The sequence below is a fragment of the Sciurus carolinensis genome, chromosome 18, assembly GCF_902686445.1.
Source record: "Sciurus carolinensis chromosome 18, mSciCar1.2, whole genome shotgun sequence".
NCBI classification, from domain to species: Eukaryota; Metazoa; Chordata; class Mammalia; order Rodentia; family Sciuridae; genus Sciurus; species Sciurus carolinensis.
This window is the reverse complement of record NC_062230.1, coordinates 9,092,875-9,118,605: the sequence shown is the minus strand read 5'-3', so window position 1 is coordinate 9,118,605 and position 25,731 is coordinate 9,092,875. Positions and strand designations below refer to the sequence as shown.

Below are 25,731 nucleotides of genomic sequence, written 5' to 3'. Positions count from 1 at the left end.
GGCTTGGTGGCCATTTCAGAGACACGGTGGAGATTCTCGGGCTCTCTGATGGCTGTAACCAAGCACGTTCCTTGGACATTCAGACGTGGATATTCTCAGAGAGGCAGAAAGAGTCAGAGCATGATTCCAGTTTCTTTTTTTTAATTATTATTTATTATTTAATTATTATTTTAAATTATATTTTAATTATTATTTAATTTATTATATAATTATTATTAATTAATATATTAATTATTAATTAATACAATATGTTAATGATTGGTATATGATTTATTGTTGTTTATTATTATAATTTAATATTATTTTTATTATTGTTATTTTAATTATTGCTTTTATTATTTTATTTAATTATTATTTTTTAATTTAGCTTTTAATTTTTTACAGACTGCATTTTGATTCATTGTACACTAATGGGGTACATCATTTTGTTTCTATGGTTGTGCACGATGTAGATTCATACCATTCATGTAATCATACATGTATATAGGATAATGATGTCTGTCTCATTCCACCATTTTTCATAACCCCTCCCTCTCATTTTCTTTTACATATTCTAAAGTTCCTCCATTCTTCTCTCACTCCCCACCCACCGACTCCCATTTTATATCATTCTCCACTTATCAGAGAAAACATTCGGCCTTTGGTTTTTTGGCCTTGACTTATTTCACTTAGCATGATATTCTCCAATTCCATCCATTTATTTGCAAATGCCATAATATTATTCTTCTTTATGGTTGAGTAGTATTCCATTGTGTATATATACCAGAGTTTCCAGTTTCTATATCCTACTTTGCCACTTGACCCTGAGAAAGTATGGAAACCACCTAAGATCATTGTTTCTCTTTGGCAAAATAGGGTGTCTCCCATGCTCCCTTTCCTCCTCCCAAGACCACATAGGAAGGTGCTTCCTTTCTCACTCATCTGCTTTCTCCACCTCCGCTCAGTGGCTGACAAAGTCGCCCATCTCATGGGTCTCAATTCCGGTGAACTCCAGAAGGGCATCACCAGGCCCCGGGTCAAAGTAGGCAACGAGTTCGTGCAAAAAGGCCAGAACATGGAACAGTGCAACAACTCCATCGGGGCTCTGGGCAAGGCTGTCTACGACAAGATGTTCAAGTGGCTGGTGGCCAGGATTAACAAGACCCTGGACACCAAGATGCAGCGACAATTCTTCATTGGGGTGCTGGACATTGCCGGCTTCGAGATCTTTGAGGTGTGTCTGGCTGCATGTTTGGCTTCTGCTTTGAGGTGGCCATACTTTTGTGAGCGGCTCTTCACCGTGGTTGTATTGTTTCTTGCCTGGGACCCCAAGGGTGGAAAAATGTCAGTGTGCCCCTGGATCTCTGACATTTGGACTTTAGAAATTTCCATCTGGTTTCTGTGGTGCCATCAAGAATGGTATAGACTTAATGGATAAAATGAGTCATGTGCCAGAGCTGACCTGTACTGGCTCACAAGAGCTGATTGTTGAATTTTCAGGAATTTCAGGAATTCTGTGAGGCAGTTGACATTGTGTTGGTTGCTTGAAATTAGCACAGAATGAATATTTACCTCACGAATATTGGCAAACACTACAACTCAGGGTGTTTTCTGGTTTAAGGGAGAGGACTAACTTATCAGTATACTACAATTATTTTTGTTCATTATGTGGGCTAGAGTTTGGTTGCCTGGGGTTCAGGTCCCAGAATCACCACTGTAGAGAGGGTGACAGTTGCATCTCCCTGGGCTGCTGGGACTATGACCTGGTTGGTGTTGAGGCACAGAGGATCATGCCTGATACTGGTGGGCTCCCCCCACATCCTTGCTCACACGTGGCTTCCTCACCCTCTCCTGGGAGCAGCTCCCTCTGGGCCTGGGTTGATGACCTCTCTCTGTTCTCCCACCACAGTTCAACAGCTTCGAGCAGCTGTGCATCAACTTCACCAATGAGAAGTTGCAGCAATTCTTCAACCACCACATGTTTGTGCTGGAGCAGGAGGAATACAAGAGGGAGGGCATCGAGTGGACCTTCATTGACTTTGGCCTTGACCTTCAGGCCTGCATCGACCTACTAGAAAAGGTGACCTACTTTTCCAAGGAGGGACTTGGAGAGAGCCGATATCCCTGACTGGGACATACCTCAGGAGGGAATGTCACAGGGGCAGACAGGGAGGTGGCCCTTGGCCTTGGGGCAGTTAGCAATGACCTCCATTGGTCCAACCTCCAGTTCCTCATCTACAAAAATGGGTACAGCGGCAACTGCCATGACACCATAGTTTGGGCTATTATATGCCATACCTCATTGGACCCTCACTACCCAATAAAGAAGATACTTTCATCCATTTCACAGAAGTGACCATTGAGGTCCAGAGAAGGAAAGTCACCTGTCTGGGGTCCCACACTCTGTAAGTGTCAGAGTCAGGTTCTTAACCAGGCAAAATAATAGTTTCCCCTATAGTTATACTACATAGGATGTTTTAACAAGTGGCTAGTTCAAGAATATATATTGGTTTTTTAAATATATTTTTAGTTGTCAATGGACCTTTATTTTTTCCCCATTTATTTACATGTAGTGCTGAGAATTGAACCCAGTGCCTCACACATGTTAGGCAAGCGCTCTACCACTGAGCCACAACCCCAGTCCCAAGAATATATATTGTTTGATTCAATGTGGAAAAAGGATAGAAAAAGGACATAACAAAATTTGAACAAAGTCTATTTGTAGTATTGTATCCATGTTAATTTATGGTTTTCATCATTGAACACATAGTGTTTTAAGTTCACATTGGAGGGGTTGGGCCAAGGGTCTATGGGAAGGCTTTTTGTTTTATGTGCAACATTTTTTGCAAGCCTGAAGTTATTTCAATGTTATAAGTTAGAAAGAAAAGAGGAAGGAAGGAAGAGAAGGAGGAAGGGAGAGAAGGAGGAAGGATGGAAGGAAAGACTGATTACGTCTCCTAGGTTCACACTTGGCTGATTTTATTCAGGCATCAAGAGCAACCAAGGGGCTGGGGATATAGCTCAGTTGGTAGAGGGATTGCCTTGCATGCAGAAGGCCCTGGGTTCAATCCCAGGTGCCACCAAAAAAAAAAAAAAAAAAAAAAAAAAAAAGAACAACCAGGTGTCTCCACTGTGGGCCCAGCCTGAGCCTCCTAGGAAGGCAGAGTCTTTGAAAACAGCCTGTGAGCACGATGCCTGTGCCAACCAGCACCTACAAATACTTCCCTGTCCAGCTATCACTGAGCCTGAACTATACTCATTCTTGAGCTTTGGAGTTTGGTGTTGCCCTCTTTCAACAGTCCTCTTTTAAGCCCAGAACCCCCATGTATAGGGGGCAAATGAGGTCCCTAACAGCATTTATGAGCTCCCCATTTTTGTGTGCAAAGACACCTAGGACAGCACAAGGCCCCTGGTAGGAAGAGATAAAGAGAATCAAAAGCAGGGGCAATAGGTGTCATTGATGTCAACATTTTTCTGAAGGTCAAGTGTGCCCAGGGCCACTATTCTGGTGGGTTAGCTTTCAAGGAGCTATCTGTCCCCTTCAGGCCTCTGTCTCCCCTTTGATTGGATTCAATGGAATCCAACCTCCTTTGCATCTAGATGGCCTTGGCATTTGAAGACGAGGACATGGAGTGTCGGGAGCTGTTGCCAGGTGTCACTGCCTAGAGCTCTGCTTCCACACCCTCCGCTCCGGTGACTGGCTCATCTCCACTACCAGTCCCTGGCCCAGGACCAGTGTGGTCTCTGGGGTTCTAACACCATCCTGTCCTCTTCCCTCCTAGCCCATGGGCATCTTCTCCATCTTGGAGGAGCAGTGCGTCTTCCCCAAAGCCACGGACGCCACGTTCAAGGCCGCCCTGTATGACAACCACCTGGGCAAGTCCAGCAACTTCCTCAAGCCCAAGGGGGGCAAGGGCAAGGGGCCTGAGGCCCACTTCGAGCTTGTCCACTACGCAGGCACGGTAAGTTCCAGCCTGGAGCCACTTCTGACTGCTGGCCACCCCCCAGCATTGTAGGACCACCCCTACCTGCCCCTCCTGAGGTACCTTCCATGATCTATCAGGGTGCTCAGCCAATTAAATGGACTCTGGCTCTTACCTCCTCATTACTAGTCCATCTGAGAATTCCAAAGCAACTCACCAAAGGATTAAGGATCAGCCAGTGGGTCATGCCATCAGACCCACCAGTGGATCACGGCCCTCAGTCTGAGGGCTGAATGTCAGTCTTGGCCAGAAATGACAGTACTTGGAAAAAAAGCTTTCCATGAGCCCATTAACTACTCCCAACTGAATAATTTGTCCGTTGGTAAATTATTAGCTGGTAGCAGCCAAACCAATAAGGTGACATCTGTAGAGTGGCTTTTTCACTCATGACAAATGCAGTCCTTGGGAAAGAGGGAAATTAAGTGCAGCCAGGACTCAGGTTCTGTTTGTATAACTAATGGGGGTTGTAACGTTCGTCCAGCCAGCTTATAAGAAGATGTCTAATTTCCTCGGGATTTCAATATTGCTGTGAGGGCCAACACTCTTGTTACCAACAGAGTTTGTTGAGCCTCTGTGGGTTTAAGTGCAGGGAAACAGCCGCCTCAGGACAGCACTGTCAGGAAAGCCATGATTGCATTGGGCATCAGGGCCAAGATTTTATGTCATCAACCATAACAACACCAATTACTCTCAAAATGGATCAGGCTGATACTTTGAGCAAACAGCAGGCTTGGAGCCAAATTGCAGGGCTCTGTTCCCGCCTTCCCACACTGAATGAGAAGAGTTCCATATTTATAGCCATGAAATATTTATTTAAAGTCAAGGCCCTAGAATAAAGCACTAGGATGATGGATGTTTATACACTGAATAGGAGATGGGAAGCCCAAAGGTTGTGGCTTCTCATCTACTTTCTTCAGTCCTCTGTGCTCAATGGAAGGATCTGGAAGGCTCCACAGCCATACATCTGGGGCCACATAGCAAAATGGAAAATAGAAATTAGTGGGTGTCCAATTGCCTGCATATATGGAGCTCCCAATCCTGGGGCTGCCTCCTTCCATCAGCCAATGTCCCTGAAGCATTATAAGAGGGAATGCATGTTCCTCAGAAAAGAGAGACCTGGAGAGATTTCTTCATGTAGGTCAGGATTCCACCAGCCATGGCCAGTCACTGACAGCAAACTCACTTGGGCAGAAGACCTGAGAGTAGGGGAGGCTCAGTGTGGGCTGTCAAAATAAGCAATGTAGATCATGCCCCAGAAGAGTGTAGCCAGAGAGTCTTGGTGTATGGGCAGCACCCAGAGATGGAGTTTCCTAGACTGAAAAAACTGCAAATGCCCAAGAAACTAGATGGTGAGGTTCCCAACTCAGACAGGGACAAGGCCATCCCAGACACCATGAAATGTATCAGGACAAGAACTGAAGCCCCAAGAGAGGGCACAGAAGGTTGGTCCTGGGAGCCCAGAGCAGGCCGAGCATTAGGTGGGGAGGTTCCAGGTATAGGACCTGGAAAGGGGAAACTGGGCCTCAAGCTCACCCACTGGCTTTCGCCCCTCCTCAGGTCGGTTACAACATCACAGGTTGGCTGGAGAAGAACAAAGACCCCCTGAACGAAACAGTGGTGGGCTTGTTTCAGAAGTCAACTCTGGGAATCCTGGCCTTTCTCTTCAAAGAAGAGGAGGCTGCAGGTATGCCTGGTCTCTCCTGGTGTCCAGTCTCCCTGGTCTGATGTTCTTTAGTGGCTAAAATGGGGAGAAGGAAATAAAACTCTCTTATTCAACTCTTATTGAGTGAGTGAGTGAGTGACAAGAAGCTCAAAGTAAGCCCTGGGGGGAGGAGGGTCCTGCAATAGAAAGATGTGGAAGAGTGGAGCCTCCGTCAGCTGAGCCGATCGCTGGGCCTGCATCCACTCTGGGTAGAACAATGCTGCTTTGTACAAGTTGACCCTCAAATGCCCTGGGCTTAATTTTTGTTCCCCACTCTCTTGTCCGAAGCAAATGTCAAGCCCAACCCTACTTCCTAGCCCCCCTGTAACCCAGAGAGGAACATCCTGGGTGGAAGCTGCCCCATGGGGTTGCCACTCAGGCAGGCAGGAAATGCCAGCTCCTCCTTCCTGGGCCAAGTCTTCCACTTTGGGCCAGTCCTAAAGCAGGAAGGGCTGCATGCCTTCCTAGGGGGCCCAGCAACCCTCTGACCGTTACACCGCAGTCAGCGCACTTGCCCACTCCCTGGTAGACTTCATTTTCCTGGTGTGAGGGTTCCACCTCTTTGAGTCCCAAGAAAAGACTTTTTAAGTTCAGAGAAATGCATGTGCTTTGGCACAGAACACTTAATGGGTTACCTGCCCCTGTGCTGGGTGCTGATGCAAAACATGCTTGTCTCTTCCTCAGCTGGAAGCAAGAAGCAGAAAAGAGGGTCCTCCTTCATGACAGTCTCCAACTTCTACAGGGTGAGTAGTCGCTACCCAGAGGCCACCTAGAGTCCAGTGCCCCCAACCCTCCCTTTCAGTGGTGTGATGGTCTGGCTATGGCTTCCTGACCAAGGGTAGTCTTATTTCTTTATTTATTTAGTTTTATTTTATTTTATTTTATTTTGTACAAGGAATTGAACCCAGGAACATTAGGAATGTTTACTCATTCCCAGCCCTTTTTATTTTTTTATTTTAAGACAGGGTCTCACTAAGTTACTAGGTACTCGCTAAATTGCTGAGGCTGGCTTTGAACTTGCAATCCTCCTGCCTCAGCCTCCCAAGCTCCTAGGATTACAGGTGTGCAACACTAGACCTGGCTTTTCTCCCTTCTGAGGAGGCCACAGAATCATAGGATCATCAGATGGGAAAGACCCTGGAAGAAGGTTCAGTCCAATCATATAATTTTCAGACGGAAACCTAGAGAGTTAAAGAAATTTTTACAACATGGCAAATAGAGATATCAAGGCCCAGCCAGGGACAGGGGCACACGCCTATAGTACCAACTACTCAGAAGGCTTACTGGGTGGGAGGCTCTCTTGAGTCCAGGAGTTCGAGCCAGCCTGGAAACACAGAAAGAACCCTGTCTCAAAAAAAAAAAAAAAAAATTTTAAGATGTTAGTGCTCAAGATCTTGTGACAGGGTTTCTGAGCTGGTCACAACTTCCACAAAGTTTGGGCATCACTGGAAATTGATGTGTCAAGTGCAGAAGTGCAGCCAACAAGGACATGATGAGTGAAGATCCCAATATTTCCCAAAGTTCAGGCTGCCCCTGCAAAAAGTAGGCCCCCTCTCTGGACAGTCACAAGCCATGGAGAAGGGACCACCTGTTAGGGAGGTTAACAGGAGACCCTGTAGTCTGAAGTTCTATGTGAACCAGCCCTGGATCAGGAGTGGCCTTGTTTCTGAGAAATCATGTCACCTTGTACCTTGAGAATAGCCCTGTCTAACAGAACTTTCAGAGTGCTGGGAATGTTCCCTTTGGCACTGTCCAGTATGGCGGCCACTAACCCCATGTGGCTAGTAAGTACTAGAAAGTGACTGATGTGCTGGATGTGGTGGTGCATGCCTATAATCCCAGCGGCTCAGGAGGCCAAGATAGGAGAATCCCCAGTTCAAAGCCAGCTTCAGCTAAAGTGAGGCACTAAGCAACTCAGCAAGACCCTGTCTCTAAATAAAATACAAAATAGGGCTGGGGATGTGGCTCAGTGGTCGAGTGCCCCTGAGTTCAATCCCCGGTACCAAAAAAAAAAAAAAACAAAAAAAAAAAAAACAAAAGAGAGAGAGAGAGAATAAAGAAAAAAAAGTAGTAGCTAATGTGACCTGAGTACTGAATTTTAATTTTAACTTAATCAAACTCCAACTACCTCTCCTGAGTGTGGCTACCCTATAATACCAATGCTGAGCTTTACTTACTCTTTTTCTTTTTCCTCCATCCCCAGGAGCAGCTGAACAAGCTGATGACCACCCTCCACAGCACTGCCCCCCATTTTGTCCGCTGTATTGTCCCCAATGAGTTTAAGCAGTCAGGTACATCGTGGGGTCATCTCTCCCTGCTGAGACACCTGAGGGTCTGTGAAGTTAGTGTTCATTCCAAATTAAGCCCACCTTTAATCACCAGGGCTGATGAGGGCCAACCAAACAAGGCTCAGAAAGAATCCCAAAATCATCCCAAAATCATCTTCTAGCTGCTTTATAAAGCAGAATGGTGACCACCCAGCCTGAAGTCACAGTCAGGGAGTAAACTTGAAGCACTGGTCAAATTGTGGGGGACCCGCGGCCCCCTGGACAGTGACAGGAGAAGACTGGAATTGGCAGCATAGTTGCCTAATTCAGTCTCCTTGGGTGGCAAGGACTGGACTGTCCCACCCCAAGGCAGTGACTCTCCATCTTGCATCCTCTCTCCTGGCAGGTGTGGTGGATGCCCACCTGATCATGCACCAGTTAGCTTGCAACGGTGTCCTGGAAGGCATCCGTATTTGCAGGAAGGGTTTCCCAAACAGGCTGCAGTACCCAGAGTTCAAACAGAGGTGAGCGGTGTCTCCCCAACACCTTGCATGCAGAGCCCAGTCTTCGAAGGATGACTGACTGATGGGTAGAGTCCCTCATAGCCCTGTGGGCACCCTGTCAATACTGACTCGTTGGCCCACCTTTCAAATACCAGCACCTGCATTTCTCTGGCTCCTGGAGCCTGCTGATCCCCTCCCTGGCAGACTGAAAGTCCCAGGAATGAACGCTTCCCCGGGAGTCTTGACTGAGGAGAGTCGGTGTACACATACTTCCTTCCCGCTCCTAGCGGGCTAAGGCCGAGGCATCTTCCTCAGATGCTGGCTCTCAGACAGCAGCATGCTGGAAAAATGTTTAACAGGGGTTCTCCAGGTTTCAGAAGGAAAAAGTCCTGATAGGTAGGAATCTGGTGTAAATTTCCATGGTGTAAATACCCGCCCTGTTACCCAGCAGCATTAAGCTCCATCACCCATGGCGATCCCTACCTTGATAACATGGCTTTCTGCCCACTTCCCGATACTAACACCTATCATATAATCCCTGTCTCAGGGTCTGCATCTGAAAAACTAAGCTAAGACCCTCACCTTAGAGATGAACTTCTTCCACACGCACGTGATAGAACACATGGCCACAGATGGAGGGATCAAAAAGGTCACTGGAAGTCACCTTGTCACTAGATGTCCCACTCTCTGAAGTCCTCAACTGAGGAAGGACTTGTCAGTATCACAAAAGCGTCCACTGACAGATCAGGAAAAGAAAGTATCCTCTTGGGCTGGGGTTGTAGCTCAGTGGTGGGGCACTTGCCTAGTGGGTGTGAGGCACTGGTTTCGATCCTCAGCGCCACATATAAATAAATTAAATAAAGGTATTGTGTCTATTTACAACTAAAAATATTTTAAAAAGAAAGAAAGAAAGTATCCTCTACCTGGGCCAGCACTCTCTTCTGTACTCCCAGCTCTATCAGGAAGAAAAGGACTTTAGTTTCTTCATTTCTTGAATCACCGCTTCCCAGAAACCCCAATCCACATCAACACTCACCCCCAAGCTGTAACCCTTGTGCCAAATTCTATCAGTTTCACTTACCTGCCTAATGTGGACACCTATAAATTGAGTCTAATGCCTGTTTGCAAGACTCTCAACGATCAGTGGATAACTGCATGATGTACTTTGTGTGTTGCCGTTTTGGGTATGATGATAACTGACATCACCTGTCTCCGGTCAGGTACCAAGTGCTGAACCCCAACGTGATTCCTCAAGGGTTTGTGGACAACAAGAAGGCCTCAGAGCTGCTTCTTGCGGCAATCGAACTGGATCCCAATGAATACAAAATTGGTCATACAAAGGTAGAGTGTTCTGGTGGGGTTGTCCTCCCGGCATCCACTCCGCCTTGTCCCAAGAAGGTGTGTTTCAGAGTACAAGCTCTAGCTCAGTCCCTGTGAAAGCCCCTGAGCCAATAAGAGCCTCAGTTTTTAGCTCTGAAAAATCAGAGCTGACAATGCCCACCTCACAGGATTTGGGGTTATTAGTGGCAACATGCGTAGAGCCCAGCTCAGCACAAAGCAGTACTCAATCAATGGTAGAATATTTCTTCGTACTGTAGGAGGCCCCAGTTTCTAAGAATAAAAAGAGTCGATCAGAATGGAGGTCCTGGATCTGATGGAGCGTGGCAGTATGTGTGGGCAGGGCCTGGGTAGTGAAGCCCCATAATCCTGGTTCACCCACACGGGGAGCCCTAAGCCCTGAGCTGGCAGGTGACTCAGCCCCCTGATCCTGACTCATGGGGCCTGGGCCACCCTGTGTCTGTCCCATTTCCTGCTCTTCCATGAAAAAGGAAAAAGTCCTGTCAGGATTGTGAGGCCCATTCAGGTCAGTGGTCCAGGGTACCCATCTACAGTTGCCTCACAAGACTGCACCCCAACATGAATCAGGAGTGCCAGGCTCAGTGCCTGCCTCTGTGGCACCACCTCTTGGCTTCTCCAAGTCTTGTGTGTGGTGCAGGCCTGGTGGGGGCACTTCCAGCCTGCACATACCTCCAAGGCATCTGGTCACTCTGCAAATGCTCATAGAGCACCTACTGTGTGCCAGGCATGGCTACAGACTTGAGGGATCCACAGAGAGAACCGGATGAGTCTCCAGCTCCCTGGGGCTTGCTTTACAACCCTGTGTGTTTGCAGAATCGTAACACAGCCAGAACGGTTGGCTTTGGCCTCCTTCATAATTAGGGTGTGCTGTGTGTAGCTAGGCTGACTTATGGAGGACCCTGGAGGTTTTGTCACAGAATCATTGAATACTTGAGCTGAAAGGACCTTGGATATTCATATGCCACTCCTTTCCCTGCCCACCTTTGACAGATGGGAAACTTAAGAAAGCCCGGAGAGGGGGTGGAGACAGAGTCACAGAACTAGACAGGACAGTAGGAGTCAGGCCCACCACTAATGCATGTGGCCTAGAAGCTGGAACTGACAACTCCAGAATCTGACACAGTCACTGGCTGGGCAAATGGGCTGCACCTCGAGTCCAGGGAAAGGCCCAGGGATGCTGGGGACAGCTTTGCTCCCCAAGGACCAGGCAGACTCTGGCAGCAGGGGCAGAAAAGAGAATAGAATGGTTCTGCCTGCAGACTGTTTCCCAACCCTTGGTAGTGGGTCATGTGGACCCCATCCTCAGCCACATGCTTACCTCCAAGACCACGTCTCAATGCCAATTAGAGTTGGAATATCAAGAAACATTTGGTGACAGCAAGATCAATTTCTCTGTCCTGTGATGTCTCGCTCCTGGGGAGGGGTTTCTTGGAGGGTGGGAGATGGAACACTCTTTCTGTTCTTTTCCCACTGGGACTCATTTGGGGAGTCTCATGTAAAATGACAGGCTCTTGGAGCTGGGAGATTTTGGGGTTTTGTCATTAGCACTCTCACTGGACAGAAGAGAAGCTTAGCTCCCCACAAAAGAAAGATTTGATCAAAGTCGCAGAACACATTGAAGCCAGGCTGAAGCCAGCAGGTTTCTACCATTCTATTTCAAATATGTGCAAAGATGTCACATTACCAAACATAATGAAAGAGCACCAACAACCCCACTTAAAAACTCGGAATGAAGCCTTTGCTCCCCGCTCCCAGGAGTAACCCCTTTTCTGAATTTTGACATTAACCATACCCCTGCCTTTTAAAAAATAGTGTCATTGCATATTCAGATTGCTCCGGGTGTTGCTGGTTTTGAGTTTCATGGAAGTATCATGCTTGGTGTCCTCTCCTATGACTATCTTCTGTGATAGGCTTTCCCCACTTAATTGTATTCCTGAGATCCAACCTTGCTGGGACATGACCTTCATTCATTGTCACCGCCACACCATATTGCCTTGGATGACCACATTTCTACTTCCTTCTTTCCATTTTTCTCCCAGTTACCAACAATGGCTGCTCTGGACATTTTTGCCTGTGGTCCCTTCTAGGGGTTTCTCTGGAACAAAGCCAGGCCTTAGAATCACCTGGGGGGATTCTAAAAATTGCCAAACCCTGAGCCACATCCCCAAACTTCTATTTGAAATCACCCGCGCCCAGGCGTGATGTGCTGCCAGGGCTGAGACAAAGGCCCGTGGTAGGTGCAAACTCCCAGCTTGAGGAGGGAATGCCAAACTGTTTCCTTGTACCAATTCACCTGCATCGACATCTTCGTCAACACTGGTTTTATCAGAAGTCCTAAGAGTTGCAGGTGTTGGCAGGGGCAAATGGCATCTTGTTGACCTCGATTTGTATTTCTCTGAGGGTGGATGTTCCAGCTCTTTCCGACATTGGAAGTGGGCCTTGCTTTCCTGGGGAAAGTCACTCACTGCTGGTAACACTGTCTTTTTCATGAGAAATTCAACCTCCCTCCCCCATAACTATCCCCCTCTCCCTCTACCCAGATCCTGTGGGGCCACGATGCAATGATTCTGTCTCAAGTTTGCTTTACATGATGGGGAGGAAGGAAGGCCCCTTGCCACTCTGACTGCAGGGCAATCACCGTATTATATAAGGATCCATCACATTTTACCTGGAGCCTTGAAGAACTTTTCCACCTATTATCTCATTTAATCTTTATAGCAACGCTCTAAGGGAAGGATTTGCATCCCCATTTCACAGAGGAAGAACTGAGGCTGAGATGTGTCCAAGGTGACCCAGTTAGGAAGTGCAAAGCTGGGACTGGAGCCCAGCTGACAGGCTACGAAGAGGAAACGGATGCTAACACAGGCAGGGGTGTCCAGGCTGGGCCAGCTGTTTCCGTGGGACCTTAAGTATCAGCACCAGCACCAGTGGGGTCTCTTAACTTTAAAGTCCCTTGTGACATGATGGTTCTTTGATTTAAAACTTCCCCAAGTGGCTGCCATTGGGAGACAGCTGGACCCTTTTCAGACAAGTGCCTCTTCTCCAGGTGTTCTTCAGAGCAGGCATCCTGGCCAAGCTCGAGGACATGAGGGACGAGCGTCTGGCCAAGATCATGACGTTGCTGCAGTGTCGGCTTCGGGGTTTCCTCATGAGAGTCGAGTTCAAGAAGATGCTGGAACGAAGGTAGCACGCTCACCCACAGGGAAGGACATACGAGGTGGTCAGCACCTATAGCTGTACCACGGGGTGGGATACCAGGACCCCATTCAGGGGCTGTCTTAGTCTCCTGGGGCTGCCACACTCTGGGTGACTTAAAACAATAGGAATTCATGCTATCACCGTTCTAGAGGCCAGAAATCCCAAATCAGGGGTGGACAGGGATATGGTCCTTCTGAAGCCTGGGTGGGGAGGGCCTTCTTGTCTCCTCCAGTCTTGGTAACCCAGATATTCCCACCCTGCAAACAAGTATCATGCCAATCCCTACCTCTGTCTCCATTCGGGATTCTCCTTGTGGGGCTTGGTCTTCATGTCATCTTTCCTCTTTCTATAAAAACACCAGTCACATTGGATTAAGGGTCGCCCTCCTCCCACTTGACCGTATCTTAACTAATTGCTTCTGCTCAGGCCCTATTTCCAAGTAAGGCCACATTCACAGGTGTTAGGGCTTCAGAATCTTTGCAGGGGACACAATTCAACCACAAACAGAGAGCAACTGATACGAACCCTTCTCTCTACGACTTACTGAGTCATGTTCACAGCCTTTGCCTTACTTGACTGGCTCAGTGAGGGGGTGGGGTAGGGCCAGCACCCCCATTTTACAGATGTGGAAACCAAATCAGAAGGGTTAAGGAACTAGGCCAGATTCATATAGACCCAGGAATAGAACTCAGTGTTTCTCATTCTAATACCCTATTCTTGGAGTTTTTCAGTCATTTTCCTAACATGGTAATTTAAAAGTTGCTGGGCCAGTCGCAGCTGGCCTGTGGTTGACTCTGGCTCTTTGTGGTCATAGTATTCATAATGAATTCCTGTGACCCACCAGCAGGCCCTCCATGACCCTGGCTGAAGGCAGGGACACCTCAGTTAGGGACCGAATGGAGGGGTGTCGGCCCTATGCGCACATCAACAAATGAGGGAAGCCTTCAGTGAAAGTCTAATTGAAAGGAACTGCAGAGGATGGGAAAAGGGTGGGTTCCAGAAACTTCACAGACTAAGGGGATTCAGAGACTGATGGGTGATTTCTGGTATGAAAGCAGAAGGAGGGAGCGTGCAGGAGTGAACCAGTGGTCTGTCTCAGCCTCGCCCCGGTCAGGATCCACCTTACCTCCCCTAACCTGCTGCCAGGCTTGGATCCCAGCCTGAGCCTCGCTGCCCCAACCACGTAGGCAATGCTGGGTCTTGAGAAAGCACTTTAGTGTCTAGAGAAAATAGATCTGTGGGCGTCTCTGCCCAACCCCTTGCCTGGGGAGATCAGGCCCTGACACATCTGAACCTATGAAATCCCGGATTTATTTTTCAGATTAGGCCTGAAACTCATTCAGCGGAATGTGCGCAAGTTCTTGCAGCTGCGTCTGTGGGGCTGGTGGAAGCTCTACAACAAGGTGAGGGGCGGGGGGACGGGTCAGCTGAGCCAGCTGCTGCCTATGGGCTGAAGAAGGAGGTTGGGGGAAGGCCTGGTCCTGGACAGCAGTGCCCTCAGGGAGGAACTGCCTGAAAATGAGAGCCTTGGAGTTGAAACTAATTCCTCCCTAGACAAATCACGCCGTGCCTCCCCACCGTCCATCTTATCTCCCCAGATGAAATCACTTAGGATGGAGAGAGCTGCCCCACCAAAAAATGTAGACTTGGTTATTAAGCAGATGCCCCTAAGTATGTTGTGGCTATTTAAACCCTTTCGGTGAGTCCTTGGCCTCAGAGCTTGAGGGACCTCAGGAAATGATGAACTGGGACCTCTCGCTTCCCAGGTTCTCCAAGAGAGGAGTGAGGGCATTGTGAGCAACCAGGCCACTCTCACCCCCTTCCAGGGTCCACAAGCTATTCCACTGTGTGGGGGTCCACTCATGTCTACTGTGGGGCCACTATTAAAAGGAACATACTGCTGGGCATAGTGATACACACCTGTAATCCCAGCAGCTTGGGAAGTTGAGGCAGAAGGATCTCGAGTTCAAAGCCAGCCTCAGCAACTTAGCGCAGCCCTAAGCAACTTAGCAAGACCTTGTCTCTAAATAAAAAATTAAAAAAAAAAAAAAAAAAAAAAACCAGAGCTGGGGATGTGGAAAGAAGCATCTTTGTGAGCTTTGTGAAGTATTCCATTTACATATTTATGTATTCATTGTACTGGGGATTGAACCCAGGGGCTCTTAACCACTGAGCCACATCCCCAGCCCTTTTAATCCTTATTTTCAGACAGGATCTCACTTAATTACTGAGGCTGGCCTCCAACTTGCAATCCTCCTGCCTCAGCCTCCTGAGCCACTGGGCATACAGATGTGTGCCACCCTGCTTGGCTCAGAGGGTTTTTATGTAATGCTTGGACCCATCTCCTGCCCCTTTACTATATGTGTCACCCTTTGGAATGTCTAGACCAATAACCTTTAAGGGTCTTCCTGAGCAGGACACAGTGGCAACAGATGAAGAGGAGGCCGAGGCTGGGAATCTCCCTGCTCCTCACTAATTAAATGTGACAGAGCAAGGTCCTCTTCTAATTAGTTTTTCAAAACCCTTACTCTTAAATGTTTTAACTAAGCTCTAATCTTATTTAACTAAGTCAGACAGGATGGGCCAATGGGGGCAGGGAGGGGGGCGACCCTTGCAGTAATTTCCACAGATTGCGTGGCTGCAGGTTGTGGTGCTTATGATGACCTTTAATGTGCACCAGGCCTCCCTGCCATCCCAGATCCCCCCATTTACCTGCTGTCTTCCATGAGAGGCCCTTCTGCCTCACAAATCCATTTCCATGGTGTCTGCCGTCCTTGGAAATGGAGCCATTGATCAGGAGATGCTCCCTGGCGACCGTCGCCACAGGCCCTGCTCAGTACAGCAGAGAGCAGGGCGGGCAGGAGGGAGACCTTTGAGAGGTTCACAGACCAACGGGACAGAGGAACACAGGTGACGCAACCCGAGGACCCTGGCACTCTGATGCGGGTGAGAAGTGCCGAGGGATTTGAGAGGTCCAGGGAGATGCCATGGCGCAGACCAGCAGCAGCAGCTGCACCGTGAAGAATGACCAGCCCTGCAGACATCCCCAACCTGCACGTGGCCAAGTTGGGGCTGCTACGTGGAAGGCCTGGGAGGCCAGGGTGGGGAGAGGAGAGAGGGGCAGCAGAGAGGGACACACAGAGAGACAAAGTGACGGAGAAGCAGAAAGGATAGAGTCAGAGACTATGAGAGAAAGAAAGTATACAAAAGGCCAACAGGGGTAAGCATGGGGACACCTGGATGCTGAGGAACAGCTAACTTCATGTCTCTTGGGATTAAGGAGCATCCTAAAAATTAGTCCTATAGGGCTGGAGATACAGCTCAGTGGTAGAGTGCTTGCACAGCAAGTGCGAGGCCCCGGGTTCAATCCCCAGTACCAAGGAGGTAAAGGAAGAATCAGTCCTAAGCAAGGATGGGCCTTCTCTCTGGGGTTAGGGGTGCTTTGGGGCAAGGAACGGGCACCGATGGCATCTGCAGAGAGGTGCTCTGCCTGCACAGCTACATCAGCCACAGTGGTGTTCCAAGGTCAAGTCTGAGGCAGACATCCCACAGTCCATCACCTAGGCCCCCGGCAAAGCCCACCTTCCTAACACTCTGGTGTCGCCTGTTGACCAGGTCAAGCCGCTCCTGAATGTGGCTCGGCAAGAGGAGGAGATGAAGGCCAAGGAGGAGGAGCTGAGGAATGCCATGGCCAAGGCCCAGGAACTGGTGAACAAGGTCAAGGATCTGGAGGAGAAGACAGCCACGCTCAGCCAGGAGAAGAAGGACCTCACCATCCAACTGCAGGCTGTACGTGGGGTCCTGGGTGTTGCTTCAGTCAGATCCAGGGAGGGAGTGAGAGCGAGCTCTTCTGGGGAGCTCTCCCTCCATTACAATGAAGCTCCACAGCCTACTCTTTCCCTGCACCACAATCTCACCATTGACGCAACCACCAATAGTCTTCACTGAATTATTTGCACACACAGCCAGCTGGGTCCATTTCACGATGGGCCCCGCCTGTGAAGACTGTCTATTCAGGGATGGTGACATGGAGAGGTAGTGGACACACTGGGGCAGCAGATAAGATGGCAAAAAATGACTTTATTATGGGGGTCCACGCCACCCTGCTGAAACCTTACGCTGCCCTGACAACCTCAGGTCTCATTAAAGTGCAGATTCAGATGCAGCAGGTCTCAGGCAGGGCCTCAATTTTGCTTCCACAGGCTGAGGGTACAACTCTGTGGTAGAACACTTGCCTAGCTTGCGTGAGGCTGTGGTCTGATCCCCAGCGCCACCAAAACAGAAAGTTTAATGCCAGATGAAGCCGTTGCTGCCAGTCTAGGAACCACATTCCTAGACTGCTCTGTCGCACATCTCACAAAAGAAGCTCGAGACAGCCAGGCCCCTGGCCTAACCCCCAGGGCACATGTTCAGAGCCATCAACCTGAGGCTTGTCCACTGTCTTGGTGATGGCCCCCTGAGTCCCTTGCAGGTAACTGGACTACGGGCCCTTTCTTCCAACAGGAGCAAGAGAACCTGATGGACGCAGAGGAGCGCCTGACCCAGATGATGAAGTCCAAGATGGATCTGGAGAGCCAAATCTCGGACATGCGGGAGCGGCTGGAGGAGGAGGAGGGCACAGCGGCCTCGCTGAGTGCCAGCAAGCGCAAGCTGGAGGGGGAGCTGAGTGACCTCAAAAGGGACCTGGAGGGCCTGGAAAGCACCCTGGCCAAGACAGAGAAAGAGAAGCAGGTGAGCAGCTTCCTGGGCCCACTGTGCTCCTCTCAAGCCAGGGCACCCCCAGCCCACTCACCTGCAAAGTCCACGCCTGAAGTCCCCACAGTGACAATGCCTGGTGCCCTAGCCGCTGGCCACATGGGACTGTATAACTCCAGTGAATTTGAGAGGACTTAGACACAGTCCCTCAGCTGCACTAGCCACCTTCCAAATGCTCAACGGCCACATGCATTAAGTGCCTCCATACTGGACAGCACAGAGAACACAGCCATCACTGTAGAAAGTTCTTCAGGACAGAGAAGCTGACTGAGGGACTGAGAGCTGCTCTCATAATGGTGACAGGGTCACCATTAACTGTTGGATATTCTGCCCAAACAAGCATTTTCTGCGCCCTACCAGGAGCTCCCCAAGAAGAGCTCCCCTGGCTCCTAATGCCACCTGTCTGGCCCTTGGCCCTGAGGCCCGCATCTTGCCCCGCAGGTGGGTGGGGTTCACAAGCCGGGTAAGGTCCTCCAGCTTTCTTGTGTACATGGACCACCAGGATCATCAACAAGGTGCAGACTCTGGGTTGGCAGGACTGGCGGGGCTGAAGGGTCCTTGTTTCTAGCAATGTCATTGCTGATGTCTGAGGACCGTGTTTGAGGTCCTGAACTGTTGGTACTCACTGCTCCCCTCCACCCCTGACTTTCTGCCTCGGGTGGGCTGGGGCATGCCCTGGGGCTTGATATTTGCCCAACTCCCTGAAGACCCCAGGGTGCAGTCAAGCTGAGAGCCCCTCTTTAAGGACCCCTCCCACTTTAAGGACCCCTCTCTCCCTGTCTGTTTCCAGGCCCTGGACCACAAGGCCCGCACCCTGTCAGGGGACCTCTCCCTCCGTGAAGACAACATCACCAAGCTCCAGAAGGAGAAGAGGGCCCTGGAGGAGCTGCACCAGGTGGGTGTTCCCTGCAGGTCTCCTTGGCAGAGGAAGTGGAGTTGGTGCAATACACTTTGCAAACGGAGACTGGAGACCACCTTCAAGTTCTGGCGTTGCTGTCCCTCAGCTGGGGGCCTCAGGGAAGACAAGGAATCTCCCTAAATCCTAATTCCCTCGTCAGTGAGGTGGGCGTGGTTGCATCCTGCCTTTCAGGATTGTTATAGGTAGGGCAACCATTTAATTCAGCACCCAAACTAGGAGAGTTTTGAGAGTGAAAGGGGAAACCATTAGTAATCATAAATCAGGCAGGTCCCAGAGACCCTGGGACATGTGTCACTGAAGCTGTAAGGATGAAGTGAGGTATATGGAAAGGCCCCGTGAACTCTGAAGCCCCAGGGACCTCTAATACGCCATGGCAACAGTAGGCCACAAGCTCCTGAGGTCATGGGGAGCCCCATCTTACTGTCCCAAGTCTCCTGAATGCAGAGCCAGTGCTGACTGGCCACCAGTGCTGACCAGGGCGCAGAGTGCTTCTGGGGACAGGAGCAAAGAGCACGTCAATGTCCAGAGTAGATTGTGGACTCCTGTGTTTGCCGACACCATGAGTCCAAGCATGTTCTCTGAACTCTTCGTCCTGCTGTCTCTGGAACTGCCTCCCTTAGGCTCTGATCCTCAACCTGTCAGACTAAAGCCCTTTTTATAACAAATATAATCGTCCTTGCTATTTGTGGTAGTTATGGTCAATAAAGTTACCACAAGCACGGAATTAGCAAATACAAGCCACCGCTCCTAAGGGAAAGGTAGGATTAGGTGCTGTGAGCCTCTGGGCCTAACATTTTTTGCTAACCAGTCGATACATAACACAATCAATCAATGTTACTTTGTTTTTTGTCTTTCTGTTTTAAAATGTCTTATTTTGATACCATTACTGATTCATTAATATTTAATATTAAACCCATGGCCAACAGTGCTGAAGCGTAGGCCTGAACAAAGCTTACCTTTTCCTCCAGAACGTACACTGCAGTCTTCTTCTGCCTAGGACACTAGACAGCACTGCAGAACTGTGCTTGGGACCATTCTAAACAGTAAAATTACAACCAAAAAGCATGAAATGCACAAAAAGCAATATGGCACTAAGTGGGGCATAAAAATGACACTCTTTTACATTATGAGAGCTGAAACAAGAAGGACCGGTGTCACCTTGTTGAGCCTCAGCTGGGAATGTGCACGTTGGGCAAGTCAACATTTCCCCACCATGTGCGTGCTTGCAAGTGACCCCGAGAGCTCCCAGAGTATTGATTTGGAATTACAAATACATTTTAGCATGTAGGTGAATGGTCAAAGAGGAATCCAAAGTAATGAGGATCAACTATATTTTTGGAACGCTCGCTGAGCTATCCCTGAACTCAAAATTATAAATAATATAGAGCTCCAAAAAAATCAATAGCATGCCCTTTGATATAAAGGAGAAATGAAGGGAAAGTAAATTATAATAAATAATGCAGCTCTCAATGTGTAAAAGCTCTGGCAGATGGACTGGGAGGCCTCTGATGGCCGCAGACAGCATGGCAGGGTGCGCCTGCAACATGGATCGCAGCGGGAAGCTCCTGTGGGCAGTGTGGGTTATACAGAATCAGGAACGGTTCTTGGGGAAAATTTTTCATTATTCTTTTTTGTGTGTGTGTGTGTGTGTGTGTGTGTGTGTGGTGCTGGGGATTGAACCCAGGGTTTTGTGTTTGCAAGGCAAGCACTCTACCAACTGAGCTATCTCCCCAGCCCCATGGGAAAAATTTTTAAACAATAACAAATCCTCTCCCAGCTTCCACGGTAGATCATTCTTTGAAAATGAGCGTTGAGTTACGTGTAAAGTGGGCTTGGGTTTTAGGTTCAGATGAATATAAACAGTTGTTTTACTTAGGTGACGGCCTGGGTGGGACATCAAGCCTGGGAACTGCAGAATTGTTCTTTATGGGACCAGATTGTCCAGAGAAAGGCAGGATGTCCAGGATCCCTGGAGTCACCCAGGGGCAAATGTCAGTGGAACCTCCAATCATTGTGACAACCAGCAGCACTCTACAGATATCCAATATGTTCCCTGCAGAACCAGAGCCGCCAACGACCCCCTGAGGGTCACCTGCGGCTGATGGGTGCTCGGGTCTGTCTGCCCTGGCCTCCCCCACTGCCCAGGAGCAGCCCTCAGTAGCTGTTCACTGAAGTCAACTTGGGTCTCCAAGACCTGGGACCACACGGCTCAGGACTAATGACAGAACCAGGTCTGTGCAGCTGCTCTTGCTGCTAGGACACAGGCGTATATGTTTCTCTCCAGAAAACCCTGGACGATCTACAAGCTGAGGAGGACAAGGTGAACCACCTGACCAAGAACAACAGCAAGCTGAGCACCCAGATCCACGAGGTAACACCCCTACTTGCTGAGGCTATTTCTACCACTCAGGGCCAGGTCCATCCCGTGCGTGGCATGGGGTCCTTGGCTAGACTGACACATCTCCTGGGGTGTGGGGGCCTTTCTGAGGCTACATCTAAGGGACCAAGCCCAGACGGCTTCCTTCCTTCCTGCCATCTAGCCTTAAAATCCCCTTTTCTACCTCCCCTTGCTTTTTTTGACTGCATAGCTGGAAGATAACTGGGAGCAGGAAAAGAAAATCCGGGCAGAGGTGGAAAAGGCTCGTCGGAAGGCTGAGGGTGACTTGAAGATGACCATCGACAACCTCAATGAGATGGAGCGCTCCAAGCTAGATCTCGAGGAGGTGGTGAAAAAGTACGTCTGTGTGGTCTTTCGTGTCGTTGGTGCCAGGCACTGTTTGAGGGCCTCGTGTCTATCCATGCCCGTCCCAAGCACCTGCTGTGTGCAGGCTCTGGGCCCAGGATGGAAGACAGGCAAAGGAGCAGGCACTGCCTGACTGCAGGGAGCTCACGGCGTCTCTGGGGAACAGGAAAGGCGACTCAAGCCACTGCCCTGGGGAACCCAAGGACTAGGCAGGGCAGGGAGTTCCATGGACCCCTGTGAGCTGTGCTCTCAAGGACAGCACGGAATTGAGGGAGCGTTTTCTCACTATCACTCTGATGATAACATGGAGGTCAGGTGGAGTGGAGAAAAACTGGAAGGAGGAAGAAAAGTGTGAGGCTACTGCAATGGTCCAGGCAAGAACCTGAACCAAGGAAGTACCCAAAGGGAAGAAAATGGAGAGTAGGATGGTGACAGATTTTAGGGAGCAGAATTTGGAAACTGGTCTTGGAAGTAAGTTTGACTAAAGCAACTTCAAAGCTCCAGAGACTGCCCAGAGGAGCACGTGCAGCCCAGCCTGTACCTTGGCGCACATCTCCTGTGGCACACCCGGGAGGTGCTCGAGGCCCTGCCCGTCTTCCTCATCCGCTCAGTCCCTGGCCTCCTGGTTCTCACGTGTGTCTCCTTGAACATGCAACTCACACGTCCGAGCCCTTTGTGTAAAGTTCTTAAGGGAACGTTTTCCCTAAAAAGGCAAAACATCACTGTGGTTCTGGAGCCTCTCGAATGCAAGCTACACCAGGGCTGTGATTTCTGTCCCTTTTGTTCACCAGTATGTCCCTAGAACCCAAAATTATGTCTGGTATAATAGATGCTCAATAAACATACCTGACAATGATAACCTGTGAATGAGTGGGTGAGTGACGAGAACCCTGTGGAGCAGATTCTGAGGTCTGGCTCCTCCCTTGGGTGACACCAAGGCCAGAGTTGGGAGGCGAGTGGCCCAAGGCCTCCTCTGGCAGCCCAGGTTCCATTCCCTGGCCAGCGTACTGGGATCCTTTCCTCGGGAGAGCAAACCTTCTCTTGCAGGAGGGATATGGAAATAAATTCTGTCAACTCTAAATATGAGGATGAGCAATCTCTGAATTCTACACTGCAGCGGAAGCTCAAGGAACACCAGGTATGTCCGGGACCCAGAAGCCCGAGCTCTCTTTGTGAATCGCACCCCTCTGCGTCCTCTGTTCACGTCAGCTAATGGGGGTTTCTTGATGAGCAAGACCACCATGGAATCCTTGGAGTTTGACTCCTGTCACCTCACTCAGGGTCAAATCCAAAGTCCTTACAAGGGTCACGATCCCTTCTGGACCTTGCCACCTACTGTCCTTCTTGCTGGTCTCACCTATGCCAGGCTCCCTCCTGCCTCGGGGCCTCTTCACTTGCTCCTTGTGCTCTTCCCCTCTCTGCTTTGGACAGTGGCCATCATGTGCTCTGGTCCCTATTTCCCATTCTGCAAGACTAGCTAGTTAACTTCTAACCCCCCCCCCACACACACACCACCACAGCCCTTATCTGCATCACTGTGTGTCTGCTAGGCCCGAATTGAAGAACTAGAGGAAGAGCTGGAAGCCGAGAGGGCCATGCGAGCCAAGGTAAATGAAGTCCTTTCACCTCTTCCCGAGTCTAAGGACTCAGTGCCAGCCACACATCCAACCAGTAGAAACTGCGGCCCAGGAAACCAACTGAGCGGGCGGGTGTCAAGTCCAGGTGTTTCTTGAGCACCCACTGTGGGCCAGGCACTGTGCTACAGATCCACATGTAGGATGACGTGAAATTCAGAGGCACTCTGTAAGTCCAGAGAAGAGGCTGGTTCTGCCTGGGGCATTTGAAGGAGGAAACGTTTGACCGCAAAGATCAGATTCAACAGGCTGATGCGGGAGAAACGTATCAGCAAAGGGAATAAAATAGCACCTGTTTTCACAGGTACAAAGGTGTAGAAGGAGAAGGCATGTGTTAGGAAGAACAAACAGGAGGGAGGCGGAGGGTGGGGATCCTGCAGCGGGGGTGAGGCCAGGATCACAAGGTGCCCAAACTCCAAGTTCAGCCAAACTGGGCTGGAAGTAGGATGGGTCCCAATGCCCCCCCACAGGGCAGGGAGGATGAACAGTGTCATCTCGAAGCAGGTGGGAGGGCGGGCAGGGTGCAGGGTCCCCCACGAGCAGGACCCTGGCTCTCACACATGACACGGTCATTGCGCTCTTTGCTGGGGGAGAGGAGCTCTGGGGGGTCTCCATCATCAACTCTCACCCTAGGTGGAGAAACAACGCAGTGACCTGTCCCGGGACCTCGAAGACCTCAGCGACAGGCTGGAGGAGGCTGGCGGAGCCACTTCTGCTCAGGTACCCATATCTGGGGGCCTAGGAACCCCAGCCCTGCCTGCCTGCAGGGAACAAAAGTGCTGGACTGTGAGTCATGGGATAAAAATCAGTTCTTGCTGAATTTCTTGGACTAACTTGAGGAGAAACCAATTAATTAATAACAAAGGGTAAGGACGAGAGCCCTGGTTCAGTCTACTTGTGGTGGTATTCATGCAAGCAGGATGTGGACTGGATGCAGAGGGCAGGAATTTTAAATACTGTGTATTTATAGGAAAAGTGCAGTTATACTAAGGTCCACAGACCAGGAGACGACCGCCATTGAAAGAGTTTATTACTCACAGTTCCCAGAAGGAAGGGGTGCAGCACACCGGGGTGGGTGAGGAAGCAGAGGGAGAAGGGGAAAATGTGGGCAAAGGCCTTTATGCTGGTGAGAAGAACAGGCGCCCCCTCGTTATCTGTTACCTGGCCCAGAGTGACTAGGCCAGGGAGGTGGTGGCTGGAATGAGGGGATGTGGCTGGGGGGTGGGCTCTGGTTTGCATCTCAGCAAGGCTCTCAAGGACCAGTTGTTTACTATCTCGAGAGATTGTTGAGTCTGGGCGAGGCCTTTACACCTGGGTCAGCAAAGCTCCTGATCTCAAAGCACCAGAACACAGAAACTAAAGAGACCAAGTTAATACAGTGGGGTGAGCCCACTACCCCACATTCCAAGGGCACCCCATGAGACACACAAGTGGGGATCCACACCTGGGACCGGGCTGTGTTCCTTCCAGTCCACACGAAGACATTATGAGGACCAGTGGAAGCCACGTGACCCTCTCCTTTTAATTTTATGTAGTCAGTTCTTCTACAAATGCAAACTCGGACTCACACCAGTAGGGTTCACTATTGCTGGAGGGCTGAGCACACTTTTCCGTGGACTTTCTCACCATCCTGGCCACCATCCTCCTGTGAGGGAGGGGTGCATTTTAGAACTGAAGATGGTACCCAGCTGTGCCCAGCTATGTTCCAGCCTGGCAGGAAACAAAATCCTCTTGATGCTTGATCCATGTGGCACTGATGAAGGGACACTTCTAGCATTGTAGGGAAGGGTTAAGAGAGCAACAGGGTGCTTAGGTCACAAAACTAGCAACAGGGACCCCTTACTGCTCCAAGATGATGGCAGGGAGCATGGTTATGGGGCCCTTGGGAGTGGATCCAGGGAGGAAGGGCTGTCTGGCGGGGGGAGGATACCGAGGGGTCTGGGTAGAGAATGAACACGGTAGTTGGGGTAGACAGGGCATAACCATCACCCAGGACTAGCTAGAACACTTAAGATCAGAGCTTCGCAAACTCTGGGGCACGTGGATCACTGGGTTCTCATTCAAATGTAGATTCTAGTTCTACGGATTCTAGTTTCCCAATGCCCATGAGTTCCCAGGCCATGTTGATGCCCCTGGCCATGGTCAGCACTTGGAGTGGAGAAGCTCTAGAAGTTACATAAAGGAAAAGGAGAGACACAGACAAGTCTGGTTGCTATCTGTGTTAGTCTCTCCGGATGCTGTAAGAAAGTATTACAGCTGGCTGGCTTAAAACCACAGAAATGAATTTTCTCACAGTTAGGAGATCAGAAGCCTGAAATCAAGGTGTTGGCAGGGCTGGTTCCTTCTGAAAGCTCTGGGGATAATCTGCCCCCATCCCATGCATACACACACACACACACACACACACCAGCCAGCAATGCTTGATACACTTGACAGGACACATCACTCCAATCTGCCTCTATCGTCCCATGGCCTTCTTCCTGTGTGTCCCTCTGAGTCCAAATTTCCCACTTCTTAAAAGGAATTAGAACCTACTGCCATCCAATATGACATCTTAACTAATACATCTGGAAGACCCTATCCCCACCTACGTTCACACTCACAGGTTCCCAGAGTTGGGATTTAATATATCTTTTTGTGAAGCCCAACCCAACACAACACCACCCACACAAATCCTCTGAGCAACCCA

General features: G+C 49.7%; 1 protein-coding gene and 1 long non-coding RNA gene across 3 annotated transcripts in view; one reads left to right on the top strand and one right to left on the bottom strand.

The window, feature by feature from the left end:
- The window catches only part of LOC124970194 (myosin-16-like), a 60,323-nt gene that overhangs the window by 12,994 nt on the left and 21,598 nt on the right, over positions 1-25,731 (top strand). The window contains 18 exon segments of the mRNA XM_047533363.1: positions 945-1,213; positions 1,889-2,059; positions 3,762-3,941; positions 5,520-5,646; positions 6,349-6,407; positions 7,868-7,955; positions 8,338-8,455; positions 9,655-9,775; positions 12,840-12,976; positions 14,313-14,394; positions 16,607-16,780; positions 17,495-17,722; positions 18,537-18,641; positions 20,950-21,036; positions 21,254-21,399; positions 22,456-22,546; positions 22,959-23,015; positions 23,676-23,762. Coding sequence (XP_047389319.1) covers positions 945-1,213; positions 1,889-2,059; positions 3,762-3,941; positions 5,520-5,646; positions 6,349-6,407; positions 7,868-7,955; positions 8,338-8,455; positions 9,655-9,775; positions 12,840-12,976; positions 14,313-14,394; positions 16,607-16,780; positions 17,495-17,722; positions 18,537-18,641; positions 20,950-21,036; positions 21,254-21,399; positions 22,456-22,546; positions 22,959-23,015; positions 23,676-23,762 — 2,327 coding nt within the window.
- LOC124970195 (uncharacterized) lies at positions 12,390-19,788 on the bottom strand. 2 transcript variants are annotated; one of them, XR_007106085.1, is made up of 3 exons: positions 19,622-19,788; positions 13,278-13,337; positions 12,390-12,965 (listed from the first exon to the last, which is right to left on the bottom strand). It is a non-coding gene; the product is annotated as an uncharacterized LOC124970195 (long non-coding RNA). The 2 variants fall into 2 exon arrangements; XR_007106086.1 differs by lacking the exon at positions 19,622-19,788 and adding an exon at positions 15,704-15,901.